We start from the raw sequence: 24,377 nt of genomic DNA, 5'->3' as shown, positions 1-24,377 counted from the left end.
CCGCAGTCGCCAGCAATGGGAGATCCCCCGACCTGAGCTGGAGAGTTGATAACGTCGAATTCTCAGCTTGTGCTTTGTATCTTTTGATGCTTTTCCAGGAGGTCTGCGTCATGGTCTTAACGTTGGGGGGAAGTGAGAGACCAAAGCTCTCATTCCAGTTGCTCTGGCTTCTCCATTCGAGGGACCCCAGTGTCTACAACGCTCCTCTGTGTGTTTTACTCTTCCTTTATAGTAATCAGTTACTAAGCAGGGAGAGAAAGAAGAAAATACTCAGTGAGTAGTTCAGGCTCAGGTGCTTTTGGCTACAGCTGCTTCTGTGCTCGCTGGTTGGCCCCTGCTCTTCTGTGGAGTTCTCTCTGCCTTTGAGTCTGAGGACAACTCTGTGGGATCCTCCGGGCCGAGGGGAGGGGGAAAAAAAATCCAGATTACTTCCTATGTGTAAATGCCACTTAGGCTACATGCTGGCCAGAGTGACACGGAGAGCTTTCAACTAGCTTTAGTGGGGGAGGAGGAGGAGGAAAGGAAGAACAGGAAGAACAGGAGGAGGATGAGAAAACAGATGAGGAGGAAGAAGAGGAGAAAAATCAACAGGAAGAGGGGGAAGGGGGAGGAGGAGGCAAAGGAAGATCGGGGGAAGGAAGAACAGGAAGAGGAGGAACAGGAGGAGTAGGAGAAAGAACTAGAAGAAGAGGAGGAGCAGGAATAACAAAAGGAGGAGGAATAACAGGAGGAGGAGGACCAGGAGGAATAAAAGGAGAAGGAGGTAGAGGATAAGAAGGAGAAGAAAGAGCAGGAGGAGGATAAAGAAGAGGAGGAACAGGAGGCGGACGAGGTACAAGAAAAGGAAAAAGAGGCTGTAGCAGGGTGGATCCCTCCCAGACATCTTCTCTTTACATTGCTCTAAGTAGCTTCATAACAGCAGCAAACATTGCCACCTCCTGCTCTCTCCCTTTTCAAGTCTTCCAGGGATACAGGAAACACCACAGGTCGTGCTGCAGGGCTGTGAGGGACCCCAGCAGCAGCTCCCTTTACTGTGAGAGTCGCTACTCATTCCGGGTGGGGGTGAAGATGCAGAGAAGTGGAATCAAAGAAGCAGTTTTGCTTGGCCTGAGAGATTGTGGCTTCAGCACGGCAGCTTCAGCAGCAGCTAGCATGGAGGAGTTGTGGAAGGAGCTACGCGCCGGGCTCGCTCTACAACACTGGCACCTGCCTGACCCTGTCTGCCCTGCCTCTGGCAAAAGAGCTAAAGGCAAGGGAAATGTTTCTCATCCAAAGCTGCAAGTTGCTGGGCTCCAGGTGAAGGAGAACTGAAAACCAAGAGAAGAAAACAGACGCTAAGCAGGAATTCTGTCTTTCTTTGCCTTTGGTGACTCTTAAGAATAAAAGTACCAACAGTTGCACAGCCTGAGCAATGTATGGTATTCCATATATCCGTAACACCCTTGCGTGTAGTTTACAGGCCACTGTAACTGTTTTTCATTACTGCACCTAAAACCTGTGCATTTTGTACTTCCTGACAAGTTGTCCTGTCCCACTCAGCGGGTTTAGGGAAAGGTAGTTTCCTAAATTCATCCACCAATTCCCGGGGAATTCCCTTCTCTAATCCCTCTTGCCATAAGTGGTTCCTTGAGGCTTCCCCTCTGCGGTTCCGATCTCCGAACGGAGAAGGCTTTTCCCTCAGCTCCGCCCTTCGGACGGCTGCCTGGCTCTTCACTTCTCTTGCAACAAATCCCACCCGTCGGCCATACTTTACTAGCTCCTCTGGTATTTCCCCCCAAGTAAGACCGGGTCCAGCGCTCGGAGCTTGTCGTGCAAGGAGTGGCTTAGATCCCTGAAAGAATCACCGTCAAAGGTATTGGCAAAAGTGATTTTAAGGTGAATTTGTAAAAGTGCGACAAAGTTCAATGGCAAGGTTCGCTCTGTTACTTACTACATGGGAGAAACATACAAAGGAAAATCAAATTCGAATCGAGGAAGAATGATTCACACAGAGACTGGAGATGCAAAAGGCTAAGGGAGAGCCTCCCATTGAGTCACGAGGCTCAGAATGGACCCCCTTGCTTTCTAAACTCCTGATGGAGCTTAGCTGCAGCTAGATCCAATCTTAGTCCCAGCCTTGGTCAATGGTTTATGTCCAATGGAATTAAAACAAGGGTGAGGAAAACCTCCCATTGACCATTACTGGGATCCTCTTATGCAGCAACCGTCAGTAACGCCCACATGATTTTACATACCATAAACCCACAACAAGAGCTCCAGCTGACCATTATGGAAGTGGGGGGGGAAATTATTTCTGCCTAATAGATACTATTCATTCAGCTCCACACAAACAACCACAAAACATGAACACATTGGGACAAAAATATATTATGGGATCTGAAGGAAGTCCCCGACACGTACCCTGTTCAGAAGAGATGCCCCTCCAGCTAGGGCCCCTATTAATTACGCATTCTTTTATACTACTTGCAAACAGCCTAACCAATTTCTTAGGGAGACACTGACGCTGCAAAGTGCAGGCAAATTTAAACTCTTCCCTGCAGGGCAGGTGGCTCCAGAGACCTATCAACAATTTATCTAAATTAGTTGCCCCATTAGAGGAAAACTCTAGAGACTTCACCCTACTAAAAGAACTACAAAAACTCCTACCCCATGTTTGGGGGTGGCCAAGATGTTGTCCCAAAAACCAGGGTTCTCTCACCCGGTGTGCAAGAAGCCGATTAACACCCAGAGTCGAGGTATTTGTTTATTTCCTGTCTGCACAGAGATGGGTGCTAGGTGGTAACTCCACAAAGCTAGCACAGCCGGTTAACACACAGTAAACATTTTATACATTTGGAGCAACAGTTATCAGTCCTGCTACAGTTTTGCTGAGTTCCCCTCCTTCCTATTGGTTCTCGCAAGCCCCGTCTCCACTTAAAGTCTCAGCGTCCTCCTTTTTTACTGGGCATGTTCTGTGAGGAAGGGGTTTCTGTTGGCAGGGGCTCTCCCTCCCCGAGGGCGGCTTTTCTGTTATGTTCATTAGGAGAGTTCACTCCAAGGTCAAGCAGCTCTTTGGTTGCCCTTGTGCTTCTCTTGGGATTTCTTCACCCGGCTGGCTTATGGTGTCCTCTTCTTCTTCCACGATTTCCTCTTCTTTTCTCCGCCCTGTCCTGCTGAGGAGGTGGAGTGATAGAGTGGCTTGGTGGGCACCCGGTGGCCAGCCAAGCTCAACCCACCACACTACTGAAGCAGCAGGATATCAGACGCAGAAAACACTTGCTTAGATTACTTACAATTACCGGATGTCTGACTTAGATGGTTAGCAAGAAGCGGGGCATGTTGTCTGTCTTCCCAGAAAGCAGAAGCCCAGCACACAGCTAGCACCGATGGAAATTGCCCAGTTAGATGCTACGTCGCCTGCGAAATCATTCCCAGCTAGAAAGCAAAATGCTTCCAAAATGAGTTGGGACTTTAGAAAGCACATGCTAGGTAAGGCAAACTCAGCTGCCCAGTGCATGCTGTGCTGACAATTCCGATTTCTCCCTCCAAGGCCCCGAGAGAGCCAGCTATGGATCCCAGGAAAGCATCCCTCGAGTGTAGACTGAGGTTTTGGTGAAAGGGCAGAAGGTACAGAAAACAAGCCCAGTACTGAGAGGAAGCAGAATGAAGCCCCCATAACCCAAGGGGAAATGGTTAGCGACCTGCTACACCACTGACACACAAGTCGATGGGGCCTGTCAGCCTGACCTCGGCGCCGGGGAAGGTTATGGAGCAGATCTTCTTGAGTGCCATCACACGGCACGTACAGGACAACCAGGCGATCGGGCCCAGTCGGCACGGGTTTACGAAAGCCCAGTGCTGATCTCCTGCTACGACAAGGTGACCCGCTTAGTGGATGTTGTCTACCTAGCCTTCAGGAAAGCCTTTGACACCGTTTCCCACAGCATTCTCCTGGAGAAATTGACTGCTCATGGCTTGGACGGGCATACTCCTCGCTGGGTAAAAAACTGACTGGATGGCCGGGCCCAAAGAGTAGTGGTGACTGGAGTTAAATCCAGTTGGCGGCCGGTCACAAGTGGTGTTCTCAAGCATTGGAACAGGCTGCCCAGGGAAGTGGTTGAGTCACCATCCCTGGAGGTACGGAAAAGACATGTAGATGTGGCACTTAGGGACATGGCTTAGGGGTGGACTTGCTGGTGTTAGGTTTATGGTTGGACTCCATGATCTTAAAGGTCTTTTCCAACCTAAATGATTCTATGAGTCTATGATTTTATGATTACTGTCTTTTCAAACTGGAATGAAGGATTCTTTCTCCTTAAGTGTTAGTGTTTTGGGGACTTGCTTGTGGTATTGAGGCCCAGCCCACGGCAAGAGGTCATGCAGAGCGTCTGTGTTTCTGGCCGCACCCTGGAGACAAGCCACCTGTGTGCACTGAAAAGGGGGTGCCGAGACAGGCTGTGTCCTTGGGGGCAAGCCTGTGCCTGCAGGACGCTCGGCCATGGGGTGAGAGCGTGTAGGGAAGGGCTGGACTGCTTCCACGGGGCAGCGTTTAGCTCCGGTCAGGTGAAAGGGGGCTGTCAGAGAGCTCTGCCTCGCTTACACGGTTGATCTCGGTGCTCTCCCCTCGTCCTCATCTTGCAATGTTTTGGCTGAGGCCTAGACATGAGATGGAGAGAGCCGATCGTCCTCACTCCCGCACACCCCCTCTCCCCGCAGCTGAAGGTGAACAGACCAGATCTTTGGGGATATGTTGTTTTATTAGACTCATAGCAGAGAAATTAGAGGAGTTGTGTAGAGGGAATGTCGGAGTCCAAAAGTGGGAGCAGGTGCCTGGGGCTTGATCAGCGTCACCTGGAAGGGGAAAAGGGAGAAGAAAAAAAAGGTGACCGTGGTGGCCTCTTCTCAAGACGACTTGTCTTCAGTGAGGCCGTCTGGCATAACGAGTTGATGTACGTGCATTTGCCGTTTGTTGTGCGTTGCTTGTGTGCATGCCTGGGCACTTTTAGCTAGGGTGGTCTTGAGTTCTCAGAAGCCCCATCGGAAGGGGGAGATGCTTAAGGGCTGGTTGTTGCAAAGCAGAGGAGGAGAGGCGGGCAGGCTGCCTTACCTTTCCCGGGCAGTAGTCTGCCGGCCCCGGCTTCACTGTTTTGTCTCCTCCAAGTCTGCTTTTGGTTCCCATCGTGTACATGGGAGCCCTCTTTTTGTAGACGTCCAGTTCCACCTTGGGGAATGCAGCAGGACCTGGCGTCTGGAAGAGAGGCAGGCAGGTTGTTGGGTACAAAAGGCAAGTGTTGATTCTTGCCGGGTGCCCACGCGGGCAGCGCTAGTTGAGCTGGCTGGCCAGAGAAGTGGTGTGAGAGGCAGGGAGCGATTGGAACAAGGGCACCTCCTGTTGCCCTGCAGAGAGGCAGATTTCCCCGAGGAGGAGGGAGATTCCCATTAGTGCCCATGAGCTTTGCCCCACCAAAACTGTTAGTGTTGGAAAGCGAGGGACTGCAGGTGTCAGTGTCGCTGCCTAGAGCAGGAGAGCCAGGGGAGCCGGGGCTTCTTGGCTTTTACCTCTGGTGCAGGGAAGTGTGCGTCAAGAGAGGCTGCAGCAGGCGTTGGAGCCCTTCTGCCCTGAGGAGAGCAGCTGAGCTTCAGTTGCCGACGCGAGAGAGCAGAGAAGCGTAGCTCACCTTGGAGAGGTCTTCAGCAAAGCCATTGTGCTTACTCTTCCCTTTCATGGAGTAGCACGGGCTGGCGTGGGTGTAGGCTGTGTTGGGTCCCACCAGCCTAGGCAGGGTGTAGGTGCCAGGACCTGGAAGGAGAATGGGAAGAGAGCGTGTGTGAGTCCTGCGGGGAGAGGAGCAGTGCCTGGGGGGGAGAGCAGCAGCTTGCCAAGCCTGCTGCGAGGAGCAGGAAGGATGTCTTGCCCCTCCTCCCAATGCCTCCGTCTTCTATTGCCCGGCAGCTCCACAACCGACAAATCTGCTCCACACACATCTGTCCAGCAGGTTTTCCCTGGAGGACGCGCAGGCTGCAAGTGTGTGTTTGTCCCCGCGTTCCCTTACCTGGAGGTTGGCCGGTTTTGACGGCCTTGTGCCGGAAGGCCATGGACTGCGCCGGCGCGCATTTGTAGAGGTGTTTGTTGGCCTTGTCGGTGGAGTAGTCGCCTAGGGCAGAGGAGAAGCGGAGAAAAGCAGTGAAGCTGGGCTCTTTTCCTCAAGCCAAAGAGGAAAGGTGAGGAGGAGGTGCTCAGCCTTGTTTGCTTTCTGTCTGGAAAGCTCTGAAGCTCCTTGAGGGCGGGAGCGGATGGTTTTGTACCCCGGTAGCACAGGGCAAAAGGAAGGCGTGCTTGTCTTGCCTGGAAGAAGTGCTGGAGAAATGGTACTCACTTGGTCCCGGGGTGATCTCGCTCTTTATCTTGGGAAGGCCGCACATGGGCTGTGCTGGAGCCACGTACTTCCCGTTCCTGGTGATGGAGGGCTGGACGTAGTACCGAGGACCCGGAGAGCAGCTGTCTGCGACGGGAGGTTTCGGCCCTTGACATGTGTAGGCAGGGGCTTTGGTTTTGGTGGGGTTGTGAGCCAGGTAACCTAGGAAGAAAAGCCTGTGAAAGGACACCTGCCTGCAACTCCCTATTTCAAGCTAGGTTCTGAGTGGAGTAGTTGGAGTGGCCTGCCTCAAGAAGTTCCCCTCCTGCGTGATTTCTTCCTCCAAGAAGGACACCAGCAGGCCAATACAATGGGACACTACCTTCCAGCCAGAACGATGTAGGCACTGTGCAATGAATCAGCATATCACCAAAATGCTATTCTTAGCAAGTATTAAACCCCCAAACACTTGCTAAGCTAACTTAAAAAGCAAATGTCAAGGTGGCCTCTGGACGTTTTGCTTTGCTGGAGCCCCGATGGGAAAGAAATTGAAACTTCCCTGCTATTACGGAGGAGGAGAAGAAGAAAGTGAAGGAGAAGAAGCGGAGGAGATGAAAAAGGAGGAGGAGAAGAAGAGAAGGAGGAGGAGAAGGAAAAAAAGAAGAGGAGGAGAAGAAAAAAAGGAAGAGGAGAGGAAGAAAAGGGTGAGGTGGGAGCAACAAGTTTGGAGCAAAGATGCAGAACAAGCTTCCTCCTGCGCAGTCAGGGTTAAGGCGCCGCTAAGGCCACCTCTGTGCTCAGCGGAGGCAGGCAGCTCTTTGCCGGGGCTCTCCCAGGAGCAGCCGGAGCCTTCCTCTGGCAGGCCTGTGTCCTTGCTGCAGCTGAGAGCAGGGAGGCTTGGAGCAAAGGGGAATGGAGCTGTGGCTGCTTGTCCCCTGGAGGCAGTGGAAGTGGTGCACCCCCCTGGCGACGGTGGCTTTACCTGTTGTCCCGGGGATTGCGTACTTGGGTCCCGGGCTGGTGAACTGGGCCATGATGGGGCCGCGTGGGCGATGAGGTCTCCAGGTGCCCACCCAGGCTCCGTCCATGTTGGAGGGGGCTACAAAGCCTACGGCAAGAGCAGGAGAGTTGCTGAGGGCCTTCCCTGGCAGAGGCCCGGTGTGAAACCTCCCCGGGAGGAGCAGCAACGCTTCAGCTTTCTCAGCCTTGGCCGTCGGACTGGGTGCGGATGAGCTAGTCGGCTGCTGCAGCTCTCGGTCACAGAGCGCGGCGAGAGTGAGGGCAGGCAGCGATCGGGCAGGAGAGGCTGTGGTGTCAGCTGCCAGGCAGCCTTGGGGAGAGGCCTTGGCTCGTCATGGAGACGCACTGTGACATCATAGAGGCTCCTGGCGCCTGTCATATGTGCTGTTGCATCATACGGCTGATCAGGAACAGGGGATGCCCAGCTCGCAGGGCCAGACCTTCATGAGGTCTGCACGGCAGAAACGTGCAATGAGGGAAAAAGCGATGTGCTTTTTGCGTTTAATCTAGCAGCCTTATGTTCTTATGCTGTTGGGCTCACATCATAATATGGATGTGCATTTGAACGCCTGGAATTTCGATCTCGTGCCTTACTTTCCAGATGTCCCTTAATCTACGTTCTTCCTCCTGGGGAGGGCGAGCTGGGCCGGGTGTTAGTCAGCAGAATTTGCTGCTGGGGCCTCTCAGTTAGCGAGGTTTCGGAATACCTCTGTGGTGCCGCTTTGGGGAGTTTGTCCTTGGAAACAGAGGCAAGAGAGGCCTTTCCCACGGTGCAGAAGAAACTGTGCCGACTTGTGTGTACTTTCGAGGTCACGCAAGTAAAGCTAGATGCCAGCCAGAGATCGGGAGCGTCTTCAGACTTCTCCCCGAGAAGTCAAATGCCCCATTTCTCATGGGTTTCTCATAGGAATAAGAAGCGTGAGCGGGCACAGCAGGCTTTCTGTACTGGGCCTGGCTGGGATACAGGGGATTGTTTTTCATCGCAGCCTGCACGGTGCTGTCTCGAGTGTTGATAGCACACCGATGTTTAGCTATTGCTGAGCAGTGCTTGCACAGCACCAAGGTCCTCTCTGTTGCTCACTCTGCCGCCCAGCGAGCTGGCTGGGGCTGGGCAGGAGGTTGGCAGGGGACGCAGCTGGCACAGCTGCACTTGTTAAGCTGTCTTTCTCTCGACCCTCGCGTTTCTCTTGCTTTTGCCCTTCCAGTTCTCGCCCGCATCCCACTGCGGAGAGGAACGGAGTGAGCGAGCAGCTGGTGGGGGTTAGCTGCTGGCCAGGGTCAACCCTCCAGATTCCTACCTCGTTTAACAAACCATCCCAAAACGGCCTTACTCCAGGTGTGAATAAATGTTGTGAAGCAGTTGTAACTGCCAGTTGCTGCGCCCGCAGTCGCCAGCAATGGGAGATCCCCCGACCTGAGCTGGAGAGTTGATAACGTCGAATTCTCAGCTTGTGCTTTGTATCTTTTGATGCTTTTCCAGGAGGTCTGCGTCATGGTCTTAACGTTGGGGGGAAGTGAGAGACCAAAGCTCTCATTCCAGTTGCTCTGGCTTCTCCATTCGAGGGACCCCAGTGTCTACAACGCTCCTCTGTGTGTTTTACTCTTCCTTTATAGTAATCAGTTACTAAGCAGGGAGAGAAAGAAGAAAATACTCAGTGAGTAGTTCAGGCTCAGGTGCTTTTGGCTACAGCTGCTTCTGTGCTCGCTGGTTGGCCCCTGCTCTTCTGTGGAGTTCTCTCTGCCTTTGAGTCTGAGGACAACTCTGTGGGATCCTCCGGGCCGAGGGGAGGGGGAAAAAAAATCCAGATTACTTCCTATGTGTAAATGCCACTTAGGCTACATGCTGGCCAGAGTGACACGGAGAGCTTTCAACTAGCTTTAGTGGGGGAGGAGGAGGAGGAAAAGGAAGAACAGGAAGAACAGGAGGAGGATGAGAAAACAGATGAGGAGGAAGAAGAGGAGAAAAATCAACAGGAAGAGGGGGAAGGGGGAGGAGGAGGCAAAGGAAGATCGGGGGAAGGAAGAACAGGAAGAGGAGGAACAGGAGGAGTAGGAGAAAGAACTAGAAGAAGAGGAGGAGCAGGAATAACAAAAGGAGGAGGAATAACAGGAGGAGGAGGACCAGGAGGAATAAAAGGAGAAGGAGGTAGAGGATAAGAAGGAGAAGAAAGAGCAGGAGGAGGATAAAGAAGAGGAGGAACAGGAGGCGGACGAGGTACAAGAAAAGGAAAAAGAGGCTGTAGCAGGGTGGATCCCTCCCAGACATCTTCTCTTTACATTGCTCTAAGTAGCTTCATAACAGCAGCAAACATTGCCACCTCCTGCTCTCTCCCTTTTCAAGTCTTCCAGGGATACAGGAAACACCACAGGTCGTGCTGCAGGGCTGTGAGGGACCCCAGCAGCAGCTCCCTTTACTGTGAGAGTCGCTACTCATTCCGGGTGGGGGTGAAGATGCAGAGAAGTGGAATCAAAGAAGCAGTTTTGCTTGGCCTGAGAGATTGTGGCTTCAGCACGGCAGCTTCAGCAGCAGCTAGCATGGAGGAGTTGTGGAAGGAGCTACGCGCCGGGCTCGCTCTACAACACTGGCACCTGCCTGACCCTGTCTGCCCTGCCTCTGGCAAAAGAGCTAAAGGCAAGGGAAATGTTTCTCATCCAAAGCTGCAAGTTGCTGGGCTCCAGGGTGAAGGAGAACTGAAAACCAAGAGAAGAAAACAGACGCTAAGCAGGAATTCTGTCTTTCTTTGCCTTTGGTGACTCTTAAGAATAAAAGTACCAACAGTTGCACAGCCTGAGCAATGTATGGTATTCCATATATCCGTAACACCCTTGCGTGTAGTTTACAGGCCACTGTAACTGTTTTTCATTACTGCACCTAAAACCTGTGCATTTTGTACTTCCTGACAAGTTGTCCTGTCCCACTCAGCGGGTTTAGGGAAAGGTAGTTTCCTAAATTCATCCACCAATTCCCGGGGAATTCCCTTCTCTAATCCCTCTTGCCATAAGTGGTTCCTTGAGGCTTCCCCTCTGCGGTTCCGATCTCCGAACGGAGAAGGCTTTTCCCTCAGCTCCGCCCTTCGGACGGCTGCCTGGCTCTTCACTTCTCTTGCAACAAATCCCACCCGTCGGCCATACTTTACTAGCTCCTCTGGTATTTCCCCCCAAGTAAGACCGGGTCCAGCGCTCGGAGCTTGTCGTGCAAGGAGTGGCTTAGATCCCTGAAAGAATCACCGTCAAAGGTATTGGCAAAAGTGATTTTAAGGTGAATTTGTAAAAGTGCGACAAAGTTCAATGGCAAGGTTCGCTCTGTTACTTACTACATGGGAGAAACATACAAAGGAAAATCAAATTCGAATCGAGGAAGAATGATTCACACAGAGACTGGAGATGCAAAAGGCTAAGGGAGAGCCTCCCATTGAGTCACGAGGCTCAGAATGGACCCCCTTGCTTTCTAAACTCCTGATGGAGCTTAGCTGCAGCTAGATCCAATCTTAGTCCCAGCCTTGGTCAATGGTTTATGTCCAATGGAATTAAAACAAGGGTGAGGAAAACCTCCCATTGACCATTACTGGGATCCTCTTATGCAGCAACCGTCAGTAACGCCCACATGATTTTACATACCATAAACCCACAACAAGAGCTCCAGCTGACCATTATGGAAGTGGGGGGGGAAATTATTTCTGCCTAATAGATACTATTCATTCAGCTCCACACAAACAACCACAAAACATGAACACATTGGGACAAAAATATATTATGGGATCTGAAGGAAGTCCCCGACACGTACCCTGTTCAGAAGAGATGCCCCTCCAGCTAGGGCCCCTATTAATTACGCATTCTTTTATACTACTTGCAAACAGCCTAACCAATTTCTTAGGGAGACACTGACGCTGCAAAGTGCAGGCAAATTTAAACTCTTCCCTGCAGGGCAGGTGGCTCCAGAGACCTATCAACAATTTATCTAAATTAGTTGCCCCATTAGAGGAAAACTCTAGAGACTTCACCCTACTAAAAGAACTACAAAAACTCCTACCCCATGTTTGGGGGTGGCCAAGATGTTGTCCCAAAAACCAGGGTTCTCTCACCCGGTGTGCAAGAAGCCGATTAACACCCAGAGTCGAGGTATTTGTTTATTTCCTGTCTGCACAGAGATGGGTGCTAGGTGGTAACTCCACAAAGCTAGCACAGCCGGTTAACACACAGTAAACATTTTATACATTTGGAGCAACAGTTATCAGTCCTGCTACAGTTTTGCTGAGTTCCCCTCCTTCCTATTGGTTCTCGCAAGCCCCGTCTCCACTTAAAGTCTCAGCGTCCTCCTTTTTTACTGGGCATGTTCTGTGAGGAAGGGGTTTCTGTTGGCAGGGGCTCTCCCTCCCGAGGGCGGCTTTTCTGTTATGTTCATTAGGAGAGTTCACTCCAAGGTCAAGCAGCTCTTTGGTTGCCCTTGTGCTTCTCTTGGGATTTCTTCACCCGGCTGGCTTATGGTGTCCTCTTCTTCTTCCACGATTTCCTCTTCTTTTCTCCGCCCTGTCCTGCTGAGGAGGTGGAGTGATAGAGTGGCTTGGTGGGCACCCGGTGGCCAGCCAAGCTCAACCCACCACACTACTGAAGCAGCAGGATATCAGACGCAGAAAACACTTGCTTAGATTACTTACAATTACCGGATGTCTGACTTAGATGGTTAGCAAGAAGCGGGGCATGTTGTCTGTCTTCCCAGAAAGCAGAAGCCCAGCACACAGCTAGCACCGATGGAAATTGCCCAGTTAGATGCTACGTCGCCTGCGAAATCATTCCCAGCTAGAAAGCAAAATGCTTCCAAAATGAGTTGGGACTTTAGAAAGCACATGCTAGGTAAGGCAAACTCAGCTGCCCAGTGCATGCTGTGCTGACAATTCCGATTTCTCCCTCCAAGGCCCCGAGAGAGCCAGCTATGGATCCCAGGAAAGCATCCCTCGAGTGTAGACTGAGGTTTTGGTGAAAGGGCAGAAGGTACAGAAAACAAGCCCAGTACTGAGAGGAAGCAGAATGAAGCCCCCATAACCCAAGGGGAAATGGTTAGCGACCTGCTACACCACTGACACACAAGTCGATGGGGCCTGTCAGCCTGACCTCGGCGCCGGGGAAGGTTATGGAGCAGATCTTCTTGAGTGCCATCACACGGCACGTACAGGACAACCAGGCGATCGGGCCCAGTCGGCACGGGTTTACGAAAGCCCAGTGCTGATCTCCTGCTACGACAAGGTGACCCGCTTAGTGGATGTTGTCTACCTAGCCTTCAGGAAAGCCTTTGACACCGTTTCCCACAGCATTCTCCTGGAGAAATTGACTGCTCGTGGCTTGGACGGGCATACTCCTCGCTGGGTAAAAAACTGACTGGATGGCCGGGCCCAAAGAGTAGTGGTGACTGGAGTTAAATCCAGTTGGCGGCCGGTCACAAGTGGTGTTCTCAAGCATTGGAACAGGCTGCCCAGGGAAGTGGTTGAGTCACCATCCCTGGAGGTACGGAAAAGACATGTAGATGTGGCACTTAGGGACATGGCTTAGGGGTGGACTTGCTGGTGTTAGGTTTATGGTTGGACTCCATGATCTTAAAGGTCTTTTCCAACCTAAATGATTCTATGAGTCTATGATTTTATGATTACTGTCTTTTCAAACTGGAATGAAGGATTCTTTCTCCTTAAGTGTTAGTGTTTTGGGGACTTGCTTGTGGTATTGAGGCCCAGCCCACGGCAAGAGGTCATGCAGAGCGTCTGTGTTTCTGGCCGCACCCTGGAGACAAGCCACCTGTGTGCACTGAAAAGGGGGTGCCGAGACAGGCTGTGTCCTTGGGGGCAAGCCTGTGCCTGCAGGACGCTCGGCCATGGGGTGAGAGCGTGTAGGGAAGGGCTGGACTGCTTCCACGGGGCAGCGTTTAGCTCCGGTCAGGTGAAAGGGGGCTGTCAGAGAGCTCTGCCTCGCTTACACGGTTGATCTCGGTGCTCTCCCCTCGTCCTCATCTTGCAATGTTTTGGCTGAGGCCTAGACATGAGATGGAGAGAGCCGATCGTCCTCACTCCCGCACACCCCCTCTCCCCGCAGCTGAAGGTGAACAGACCAGATCTTTGGGGATATGTTGTTTTATTAGACTCATAGCAGAGAAATTAGAGGAGTTGTGTAGAGGGAATGTCGGAGTCCAAAAGTGGGAGCAGGTGCCTGGGGCTTGATCAGCGTCACCTGGAAGGGGAAAAGGGAGAAGAAAAAAAAGGTGACCGTGGTGGCCTCTTCTCAAGACGACTTGTCTTCAGTGAGGCCGTCTGGCATAACGAGTTGATGTACGTGCATTTGCCGTTTGTTGTGCGTTGCTTGTGTGCATGCCTGGGCACTTTTAGCTAGGGTGGTCTTGAGTTCTCAGAAGCCCCATCGGAAGGGGGAGATGCTTAAGGGCTGGTTGTTGCAAAGCAGAGGAGGAGAGGCGGGCAGGCTGCCTTACCTTTCCCGGGCAGTAGTCTGCCGGCCCCGGCTTCACTGTTTTGTCTCCTCCAAGTCTGCTTTTGGTTCCCATCGTGTACATGGGAGCCCTCTTTTTGTAGACGTCCAGTTCCACCTTGGGGAATGCAGCAGGACCTGGCGTCTGGAAGAGAGGCAGGCAGGTTGTTGGGTACAAAAGGCAAGTGTTGATTCTTGCCGGGTGCCCACGCGGGCAGCGCTAGTTGAGCTGGCTGGCCAGAGAAGTGGTGTGAGAGGCAGGGAGCGATTGGAACAAGGGCACCTCCTGTTGCCCTGCAGAGAGGCAGATTTCCCCGAGGAGGAGGGAGATTCCCATTAGTGCCCATGAGCTTTGCCCCACCAAAACTGTTAGTGTTGGAAAGCGAGGGACTGCAGGTGTCAGTGTCGCTGCCTAGAGCAGGAGAGCCAGGGGAGCCGGGGCTTCTTGGCTTTTACCTCTGGTGCAGGGAAGTGTGCGTCAAGAGAGGCTGCAGCAGGCGTTGGAGCCCTTCTGCCCTGAGGAGAGCAGCTGAGCTTCAGTTGCCGACGCGAGAGAGCAGAGAAGCGTAGCTCACCTTGGAGAGGTCTTCAGCAAAGCCATTGTGCTTACTCTTCCCTTTCATGGAGTAGCACGGGCTGGCGTGGGTGTAGGCTGTGTTGGGTCCCACCAGCCTAGGCAGGGTGTAGGTGCCAGGACCTGGAAGGAGAATGGGAAGAGAGCGTGTGTGAGTCCTGCGGGGAGAGGAGCAGTGCCTGGGGGGGAGAGCAGCAGCTTGCCAAGCCTGCTGCGAGGAGCAGGAAGGATGTCTTGCCCCTCCTCCCAATGCCTCCGTCTTCTATTGCCCGGCAGCTCCACAACCGACAAATCTGCTCCACACACATCTGTCCAGCAGGTTTTCCCTGGAGGACGCGCAGGCTGCAAGTGTGTGTTTGTCCCCGCGTTCCCTTACCTGGAGGTTGGCCGGTTTTGACGGCCTTGTGCCGGAAGGCCATGGACTGCGCCGGCGCGCATTTGTAGAGGTGTTTGTTGGCCTTGTCGGTGGAGTAGTCGCCTAGGGCAGAGGAGAAGCGGAGAAAAGCAGTGAAGCTGGGCTCTTTTCCTCAAGCCAAAGAGGAAAGGTGAGGAGGAGGTGCTCAGCCTTGTTTGCTTTCTGTCTGGAAAGCTCTGAAGCTCCTTGAGGGCGGGAGCGGATGGTTTTGTACCCCGGTAGCACAGGGCAAAAGGAAGGCGTGCTTGTCTTGCCTGGAAGAAGTGCTGGAGAAATGGTACTCACTTGGTCCCGGGGTGATCTCGCTCTTTATCTTGGGAAGGCCGCACATGGGCTGTGCTGGAGCCACGTACTTCCCGTTCCTGGTGATGGAGGGCTGGACGTAGTACCGAGGACCCGGAGAGCAGCTGTCTGCGACGGGAGGTTTCGGCCCTTGACATGTGTAGGCAGGGGCTTTGGTTTTGGTGGGGTTGTGAGCCAGGTAACCTAGGAAGAAAAGCCTGTGAAAGGACACCTGCCTGCAACTCCCTATTTCAAGCTAGGTTCTGAGTGGAGTAGTTGGAGTGGCCTGCCTCAAGAAGTTCCCCTCCTGCGTGATTTCTTCCTCCAAGAAGGACACCAGCAGGCCAATACAATGGGACACTACCTTCCAGCCAGAACGATGTAGGCACTGTGCAATGAATCAGCATATCACCAAAATGCTATTCTTAGCAAGTATTAAACCCCCAAACACTTGCTAAGCTAACTTAAAAAGCAAATGTCAAGGTGGCCTCTGGGACGTTTTGCTTTGCTGGAGCCCCGATGGGAAAGAAATTGAAACTTCCCTGCTATTACGGAGGAGGAGAAGAAGAAAGTGAAGGAGAAGAAGCGGAGGAGATGAAAAAGGAGGAGAAGAAGAGAAGGAGGAGGAGAAGGAAAAAAAGAAGAGGAGGAGAAGAAAAAAAGGAAGAGGAGAGGAAGAAAAGGGTGAGGTGGGAGCAACAAGTTTGGAGCAAAGATGCAGAACAAGCTTCCTCCTGCGCAGTCAGGGTTAAGGCGCCGCTAAGGCCACCTCTGTGCTCAGCGGAGGCAGGCAGCTCTTTGCCGGGGCTCTCCCAGGAGCAGCCGGAGCCTTCCTCTGGCAGGCCTGTGTCCTTGCTGCAGCTGAGAGCAGGGAGGCTTGGAGCAAAGGGGAATGGAGCTGTGGCTGCTTGTCCCCTGGAGGCAGTGGAAGTGGTGCACCCCCCTGGCGACGGTGGCTTTACCTGTTGTCCCGGGGATTGCGTACTTGGGTCCCGGGCTGGTGAACTGGGCCATGATGGGGCCGCGTGGGCGATGAGGTCTCCAGGTGCCCACCCAGGCTCCGTCCATGTTGGAGGGGGCTACAAAGCCTACGGCAAGAGCAGGAGAGTTGCTGAGGGCCTTCCCTGGCAGAGGCCCGGTGTGAAACCTCCCCGGGAGGAGCAGCAACGCTTCAGCTTTCTCAGCCTTGGCCGTCGGACTGGGTGCGGATGAGCTAGTCGGCTGCTGCAGCTCTCGGTCACAGAGCGCGGCGAGAGTGAGGGCAGGCAGCGATCGGGCAGGAGAGGCTGTGGTGTCAGCTGCCAGGCGGCCTTGGGGAGAGGCCTTGGCTCGTCATGGAGACGCACTGTGACATCATAGAGGCTCCTGGCGCCTGTCATATGTGCTGTTGCATCATACGGCTGATCGGGAACAGGGGATGCCCAGCTCGCAGGGCCAGACCTTCATGAGGTCTGCACGGCAGAAACGTGCAATGAGGGAAAAAGCGATGTGCTTTTTGCGTTTAATCTAGCAGCCTTATGTTCTTATGCTGTTGGGCTCACATCATAATATGGATGTGCATTTGAACGCCTGGAATTTCGATCTCGTGCCTTACTTTCCAGATGTCCCTTAATCTACGTTCTTCCTCCTGGGGAGGGCGAGCTGGGCCGGGTGTTAGTCAGCAGAATTTGCTGCTGGGGCCTCTCAGTTAGCGAGGTTTCGGAATACCTCTGTGGTGCCGCTTTGGGGAGTTTGTCCTTGGAAACAGAGGCAAGAGAGGCCTTTCCCACGGTGCAGAAGAAACTGTGCCGACTTGTGTGTACTTTCGAGGTCACGCAAGTAAAGCTAGATGCCAGCCAGAGATCGGGAGCGTCTTCAGACTTCTCCCCGAGAAGTCAAATGCCCCATTTCTCACAGGTTTCTCATAGGAATAAGAAGCGTGAGCGGGCACAGCAGGCTTTCTGTACTGGGCCTGGCTGGGATACAGGGGATTGTTTTTCATCGCAGCCTGCACGGTGCTGTCTCGAGTGTTGATAGCACACCGATGTTTAGCTATTGCTGAGCAGTGCTTGCACAGCACCAAGGTCCTCTCTGTTGCTCACTCTGCCGCCCCAGCGAGCTGGCTGGGGCTGGGCAGGAGGTTGGCAGGGGACGCAGCTGGCACAGCTGCACTTGTTAAGCTGTCTTTCTCTCGACCCTCGCGTTTCTCTTGCTTTTGCCCTTCCAGTTCTCGCCCGCATCCCACTGCGGAGAGGAACGGAGTGAGCGAGCAGCTGGTGGGGGTTAGCTGCTGGCCAGGGTCAACCCTCCAGATTCCTACCTCGTTTAACAAACCATCCCAAAACGGCCTTACTCCAGGTGTGAATAAATGTTGTGAAGCAGTTGTAACTGCCAGTTGCTGCGCCCGCAGTCGCCAGCAATGGGAGATCCCCCGACCTGAGCTGGAGAGTTGATAACGTCGAATTCTCAGCTTGTGCTTTGTATCTTTTGATGCTTTTCCAGGAGGTCTGCGTCATGGTCTTAACGTTGGGGGGAAGTGAGAGACCAAAGCTCTCATTCCAGTTGCTCTGGCTTCTCCATTCGAGGGACCCCAGTGTCTACAACGCTCCTCTGTGTGTTTTACTCTTCCTTTATAGTAATCAGTTACTAAGCAGGAAGAGAAAGAAGAAAATACTCAGTGAGTAGTTCAGGCTCAGGTGCTTTTGGCTACAGCTGCTTCTGTGCTCGCTGGTTGGCCCCTGCTCTTCTGTGGAGTTCTCTCTGCCTTTGAGTCTGAGGACAACTCTGTGGGATCCTCCGGGCCGAGGGGAGGGGGAAAAAAAATCCAGATTACTTCCTATGTGTAAATGCCACTTAGGCTACATGCTGGCCAGAGTGACACGGAGAGCTTTCAACTAGCTTTAGTGGGGGAGGAGGAGGAGGGAAAGGAAGAACAGGAAGAACAGGAGGAGGATGAGAAAACAGATGAGGAGGAAGAAGAGGAGAAAAATCAACAGGAAGAGGGGGAAGGGGGAGGAGGAGGCAAAGGAAGATCGGGGGAAGGAAGAACAGGAAGAGGAGGAACAGGAGGAGTAGGAGAAAGAACTAGAAGAAGAGGAGGAGCAGGAATAACAAAAGGAGGAGGAATAACAGGAGGAGGAGGACCAGGAGGAATAAAAGGAGAAGGAGGTAGAGGATAAGAAGGAGAAGAAAGAGCAGGAGGAGGATAAAGAAGAGGAGGAACAGGAGGCGGACGAGGTACAAGAAAAGGAAAAAGAGGCTGTAGCAGGGTGGATCCCTCCCAGACATCTTCTCTTTACATTGCTCTAAGTAGCTTCATAACAGCAGCAAACATTGCCACCTCCTGCTCTCTCCCTTTTCAAGTCTTCCAGGGATACAGGAAACACCACAGGTCGTGCTGCAGGGCTGTGAGGGACCCCAGCAGCAGCTCCCTTTACTGTGAGAGTCGCTACTCATTCCGGGTGGGGGTGAAGATGCAGAGAAGTGGAATCAAAGAAGCAGTTTTGCTTGGCCTGAGAGATTGTGGCTTCAGCACGGCAGCTTCAGCAGCAGCTAGCATGGAGGAGTTGTGGAAGGAGCTACGCGCCGGGCTCGCTCTACAACACTGGCACCTGCCTGACCCTGTCTGCCCTGCCTCTGGCAAAAGAGCTAAAGGCAAGGGAAATGTTTCTCATCCAAAGCTGCAAGTTGCTGGGCTCCAAGGTGAAGGAGAACTGAAAACCAAGAGAAGAAAACAGACGCTAAGCAGGAATTCTGTCTTTCTTTGCCTTTGGTGACTCTTAAGAATAAAAGTACCAACAGTTGCACAGCCTGAGCAATGTATGGTATTCCATATATCCATAGTTGCCTTGCATACTAGCCTTCTACACAGCCTCTGCAGGCCTGTCCCTGTGAGCTTGCATTTCTCTGGCTCAGGGCTCAGCCTCTAGTTCTGCCTCGAGAAAGCAGTCCCAGCACCTCCCAACATCGTTCTTCACAGGCACCAGTTCTACAGTGGGCATCGGACAGACAAGACGCCTAGAACAGAACCTGCTGGGGAGGATGCTGCCTTTAGGCTTCTCCCTCTCTTGGAGGCTGATGTACCTGGACCGAACAGCAGGGATAAGCCAAAAAGCAGTCCGCGTCCTTGCACTAACGAAACCACACAAGAGCCCAAAGCCAGATGCCTTCCCTGCTCTCAGTCCCACCTGTCCAACAGCTCCAAATCTTCCCAAAGCAGATCAATCAGCCTAGCAGGTAAGGCATGAAGCCACACTCCAGCCAACCACACAGACCCCACACCAACCAAAGGCATGGGCAGCACCAAGCAAGAAACTCACAGGCAACCTTTGCACCGAGTCTGAGCTAGAAGCACTGAGCTAGCACAGGGCGACAGCAACACCACTGCCAAACACGGCTGAAACTGCCGATCCCGTTGCATTTTTACGTGTGGCCTGATGAGACGCTTCTGCCTTTCTCTCCTCCACTGTATTCCTTAGTACAGGAATACGCGCCTGGTTAATCTTCTCTTGAACAGGTCATGAGATGATTCAGCTATCCAAACCAGAGAGGGAGTGAGAGAAAGAGAGGAATGCAGATGAACTAAACTGCAAAATAGTATCACTGACTACAAAGCAAAAGACCCAGAGACCAGCTGTCGGTTTTACAGAGACAAAAGCAGATGCAGGAAGAAGTACACAGAAGTGTTTGCCGGTGAAAACCTAGCACGAGACTAAAGATTTGTGATCTTACCCAGCATCACTAGGAGGCAGAGGATGCTCTCCTAGCTGATCTGACATGTACCGAGACACTTAATAAAGTCAAGCTGCTGTGTCCATCCAGCTTAAAAACATTAACTTCCATCCCTCTCCTGTTTCTGCATATCCAGATAGCGAACCATCACTAGAAGCCTCGTTCACTAGACAGCTGTCTGACAAAGCACTTTGGGACAAAAAGCAACAAGACGATTGAACAGGAGCCCAGGCTGCGCGAATTCAATGCTTGCCAACAATCTCACCCAGAGCAGAAACTAAGGTGAACCCACGAAAAGTTAGAGACCTTGCCAAGTGATGGAAGTGCCACAGCAGCTCCACTGGCAGAAACCCTCTTGAGCTTCAGCTGGACTTGGGAAGGCTACCGCCGCTCCCCGGGACATGCCAGGGTGCTGGGGCCCAGTCAGGGCATCCTGGGCAAGGCTGCCCTCCCTGGGGCAGGGAGCGCCATGGGGGACGGCAGAGCTGCTCCCAGAGGTGGGGAAGAGCTGTCGCAGGGGAGTGGGGAAGGGGCAGAGACCGCGGGTGCAGACGGGGCTCAGGGGGGTGCGTGGGAACATCGCTTCTCCAGAGTGATGCTGAACAGCAGCCTCCCGGGGCCAGCAAGGCCTGAAGCACATGGCCAAGGTGCTGGGCAGCTGGCCAAGGCCAGCCCGTGGGGAGGAAGGTCTGGGGAAGGCATTGCCAACCTTCGGGGAGAAGACAGCCCACCCAGTCCCGTCCCCTAACGCTGCCCCTCGAGAAAGGCAGAGGAGGATGACTGACAAATGAGCGTGGGATCTCCCAGTGCAGATGAGACGAGCAACCAGCTTTATTGTGCTGGGGGATGGGGGCCAGCACTTGGGGCTGGTGCATGACTGCTCAGCAGCGTCTTCCAGGCCGGCTGTACGGCTTTTGTGCCCGCCGTTGTAACCGTAAGCGGTGTCGGATCCGGTCTGGCCCAGGGTGCCTGGAGCGGCTGCTGCTCTCGAGCGCCAGAGTGCCACGGGACAGCCCCGATGCCGCCTGCCTGGTGGAGCTGGAGCTGCTCCTCTTGAGCGCCAGAGCAGCAAAGAACAGCCCCAGTGTCATCTGCCAGGCAGTGCTGGGGCTGCTTTCAGCACTTGGGGCTGGCACACGGCTGGTCCCGCGCTGATTTCCAGGCCGGCTGTACGGCTTTTGCGCCCGCCGTTGTAACCGTAACTGGTGTCGGATCCGGTCTGGCCCAGGGTGCCTGGAGCAGCTCCTGCTTTCAGGAACTGGGGAGCTGCGGGATGGCCCCAGTGGTGCCTGGATGGCAGTTGTGCAGCTGCTTCTGGCAGGCGCTGGGGAGCCTTGGAACAGGCCCAGTGCCACCTGGCTGGTGGTGCTGGGGCTGCTGCTTTCAAGTGCTGGCGAGGCGCCAGATGGTCCCCGTGCCAGCTGGCTGGCAGTGCCAAAGGTGCTGCTTTCAGCACTTGGGGCTGGCACACGGCTGGTCCCGCGCTGATTTCCAGGCCGGCTGTACGGCTTTTGCGCCCGCCGTTGTAACCGTAAGCGGTGTCGGATCCGGTCTGGCCCAGGGTGCCTGGAGCGGCTGCTGCTTTCAGGCACTGGGGAGCTGCGGGATGGCCCCAGTGGTGCCTGGGTGATGGTGCTGGGCCTGCTGCTCTCATACACCAGGGAGCGGTGGGACAGCCCTGATGCCACCTGGCTGGCGGTGCTGGGGCTGGTAAGCGCTGGATTGTCACTGGAGGCTGTGAGGAGAGGCAGGAAGGTCAGCAGCACGGCCACCCAGCCCCGGGGCAGGAGAGGCCATTGTGGTGCCCACAGCCCTCCCGGAGCCAAGCCCACCCTAAGCCCCTGCTACCAGGCCTAGCCTGGACACTGGCCCCAGCCCAGGGGCACCCAGGCGCTTTGCCTCTTACCAGTGCCCAGGCCAGCACAGCAGTCGCACTCCCAGGTGCTTGCGCTGTTCCTCAAGTAGGAGCAGTGTCGGTGGGTGCCTTCGGCAGCACAGGAGCTGCACAGGAGCAGTTGCCAGGGCCTGGGGAAGCAAACAGGTTGCCAGCTGTGAGGACAAAGTGAGGCAAGCAAGGGACTGCCCAGCAGAGCCCTTGTTCTTAGTCCTTCCTCCCCAAGCCCGTGCGGAGACAGAGATCCCGTGCAGAGCCCTCCATTGCTGCTTTGGCAACTTACCCCTCTTCCTCCGCCTGCTCCCTGCCTCCCGGACAAAGGCACTTGCTGGCATTGCAGCAGCTGTGCCTCTGATACACCAGTCCGAACGCTTGGTCGCTCTCCCATGATGGTTGTCTGCTGCAGAAGGAAGGGAAAAGTGTTGAGCCCCTGCTGCCCCAGCATCAGGCAGATCCAGGCTGTCCCTGCGCTTCTGCCCCCACCACCATTTCCAGCTCCTCCATGAAGCTGAGGACAAGAGGCAGGGGACAGCAGAAGGCCAGGCCTGCCGGGGCACTCCCTGGCCTGGCGCTGCGCTTGTGCCCGACGTCTTGGCAGCTGGGAAGAGAAAAACCAACCTCTTGGAGATTCGAATCCCCATGGTGAGCATTTCCATCACAAACTGATCTTCGTTTCGGCAATGCAAGCAGCGGAAGCAGACGCCAGCGTGGACAGCCTGTTTCTGGATGCAGCTCCGGTGGAACCAGGCGTGTTGGCATGCTGGGCACACCATGGTGCGGTAGGACTTTTTGTCCTCCACGAGCTCCAGGCAGACGATGCAGGTGCTGTTCTGCTCCGGAGTGGCCTGCACTGCCTGCTCTGGGCGGTGCTCCCAGCAGAAGGACCTGGGGGGAAGATGGAAGGGATGGGCGAGGTGAGGTGAGAAGTGCTGAGTCCTTCCCCGGAGATGGCGAGGAGGGCAGAGGAGCTGTGAAGGAGCCCCAGACCCTGTCTGGGCTCTGGCTCTGGCTGTGGCTGTGGCTGTGGCTGTGGTAGGCTGCTGGGAAGTGTCCCTGGGGGTTCCTCACTTGTGCATCCACTGCTGACAGGAGGGGGCTTGAAGACGAGGAGGCTCCTGCACGAGGGCCGGCAGCCCTTACCTGTACAGCCCAAAGAACTGGGTGACACATTCACCCTCTGAGGCGCAGGGGAGATGGAAGCTGCGGACGCACCCCTTCTCCTGGCAGGTGATGGTGGCACCCATCTCGCCACAAACGAAGCAGCGCTGGAAAGAGCAGAGCAGCCCCCTCAGCGGCAGGCTCAGGGCCTGCGTGGCCAGCCCCACGCCTCTGGGCAGGGCGCAGGCTGTGGGCACTGCTGGCTCACACCCCGCAGATCCGCCTGGCGCACGAGGCTTTGGCCTGTGCCGGAGCCTCTGTGGAGCTGCTGGGAGCAGGCGGTTGTCCCAGAGCTGGTGGAAGGGCTGCGATTTCTTTCTTGGGCTCCAGGAGGAGCTCCCGCAAGCCTCTCCCGGGGCAAACTTCCCTGCTCAAGGTCCTCACCTTGTGGGCTGCCGCCTGGATTGCACGTCTGATGTCCTCCATGAGAAACCCGTTCCTGCTCTCTTGCGGAAAAAGCCTGCTGGCAAGAAACTGCAGAGCGGAGAAGGCCGGGAGCTCATTAGGTCAGCAAGGAAGGGACCATCCCTGGCCGAAAGCTGGAGGGAGCCCCAGGAGAACTCACCAGGCAATACGTGTGGGCACAGAGCCCTCTCTTCGCTCTTTTGCACCCACAGATATCCGGGTCAGCCTCTGCCCGGCGACACAGCATGCATGCTGGAGGGGAGAGAGCAAATGCCGCTGGGATGAGCACCTCTGCGGGGCTGGGGAAGTGTTCCTGCGGGATCGCCCCCAAGGCCCTGCTCTGTCCCTGCCTAGCTGGCTGAAGGGCAGGGCTGGGGCCTTTGCAGAAGAAGGGAGCATGGCAGGCACGGGTGCCCCAGCAGGTGCCCACAGCCCAGCCTGGGCCCCGCTTGCTGAGGAGAGGAGGGACCCTGCCCCACGGCGACTGGGGAGCTCCTGCCTTCCCCTGCCACCGGTCTTGGCCGCACGCAGACTGCCCCGACAACCCCTCTGCCAGCCATGGGCAGCTGTGGGGAGGGGAGGGATGCTTTGCTCTCACCTTGCTCCTTCGAGTCGGGGTCCTGCTGCTTCACTGCGAACATGGTGCACGTCGACGGTGAGCGCTTGGAGATCCTCTGCCCCAGCAGGGCCGGGGTTTCTCCTCCGGACGCTCCTCTGCCAACCCTGAGGGAGCGGCGGGACATGGTGAGCTTGCAGCACAGGCCCCGGAGCCCCGAGGTGTGAGGCTCCCCTCCTCCCTCGGCAGCCCTGGGCAAGCCCCTTCCTCCCCTGCCCTCTCCTCACCTCACCAGGTCGCACTGACGCACGGCCGGAGGCCAGCAGCCCTTTATCAAGGCCTTGGCAATGGGTCACAGTGGCCACTGTGACATCACCACCACCCATCTGCGTGTGCCCCCAATACGGGCAGGGGCGCCCTCGGCTACCTGCCACCCCCTGTGACACGGCCACCGCCTCACAGGGGTGGGTTTGAAGTGCTGAGGCAGGGGCCGAGCCCTCAGCACGCTCTCAGCGTGGAGACGGCGCCGAGCGTGGGGGCAGGTAGAGCTCTTGCACCCGTAC

The 24,377-nt window shown here is 54.8% G+C and overlaps 2 protein-coding genes and 1 pseudogene across 2 annotated transcripts; all 3 read right to left on the bottom strand.

Annotated features, from left to right (window-relative positions):
* Positions 1 to 4,743: 4,743 nt before the first annotated feature.
* On the bottom strand, positions 4,744 to 7,434 carry LOC127028880 (outer dense fiber protein 3-like). Its single transcript, XM_050914533.1, has 6 exons — positions 7,318 to 7,434; positions 6,357 to 6,557; positions 6,033 to 6,134; positions 5,658 to 5,779; positions 5,087 to 5,227; positions 4,744 to 4,830 (listed from the first exon to the last, which is right to left on the bottom strand). The coding sequence occupies exons 1-6, from the start codon at positions 7,421 to 7,423 to the stop codon at positions 4,744 to 4,746; spliced, it is 759 nt and encodes a 252-aa protein (XP_050770490.1). The 5' UTR covers positions 7,424 to 7,434.
* A 6,047-nt stretch (positions 7,435 to 13,481) lies between these two features.
* Positions 13,482 to 16,170, bottom strand: LOC127028878 (outer dense fiber protein 3-like). The gene is made up of 6 exons (XM_050914532.1): positions 16,054 to 16,170; positions 15,095 to 15,295; positions 14,771 to 14,872; positions 14,396 to 14,517; positions 13,825 to 13,965; positions 13,482 to 13,568 (listed from the first exon to the last, which is right to left on the bottom strand). The coding sequence occupies exons 1-6, from the start codon at positions 16,157 to 16,159 to the stop codon at positions 13,482 to 13,484; spliced, it is 759 nt and encodes a 252-aa protein (XP_050770489.1). The 5' UTR covers positions 16,160 to 16,170.
* Positions 16,171 to 21,451: 5,281 nt separating this feature from the next.
* Positions 21,452 to 24,001, bottom strand: LOC127028877 (uncharacterized; annotated as a pseudogene).
* Positions 24,002 to 24,377: the final 376 nt, after the last annotated feature.

Source organism: Gymnogyps californianus, unplaced genomic scaffold (assembly GCF_018139145.2).
Source record: "Gymnogyps californianus isolate 813 unplaced genomic scaffold, ASM1813914v2 HiC_scaffold_47, whole genome shotgun sequence".
In the NCBI taxonomy this organism is placed as follows: Eukaryota; Metazoa; Chordata; class Aves; order Accipitriformes; family Cathartidae; genus Gymnogyps; species Gymnogyps californianus.
Note: the sequence above shows the minus strand (reverse complement) of the source record. Positions and strands in the feature narration are given on the sequence as shown.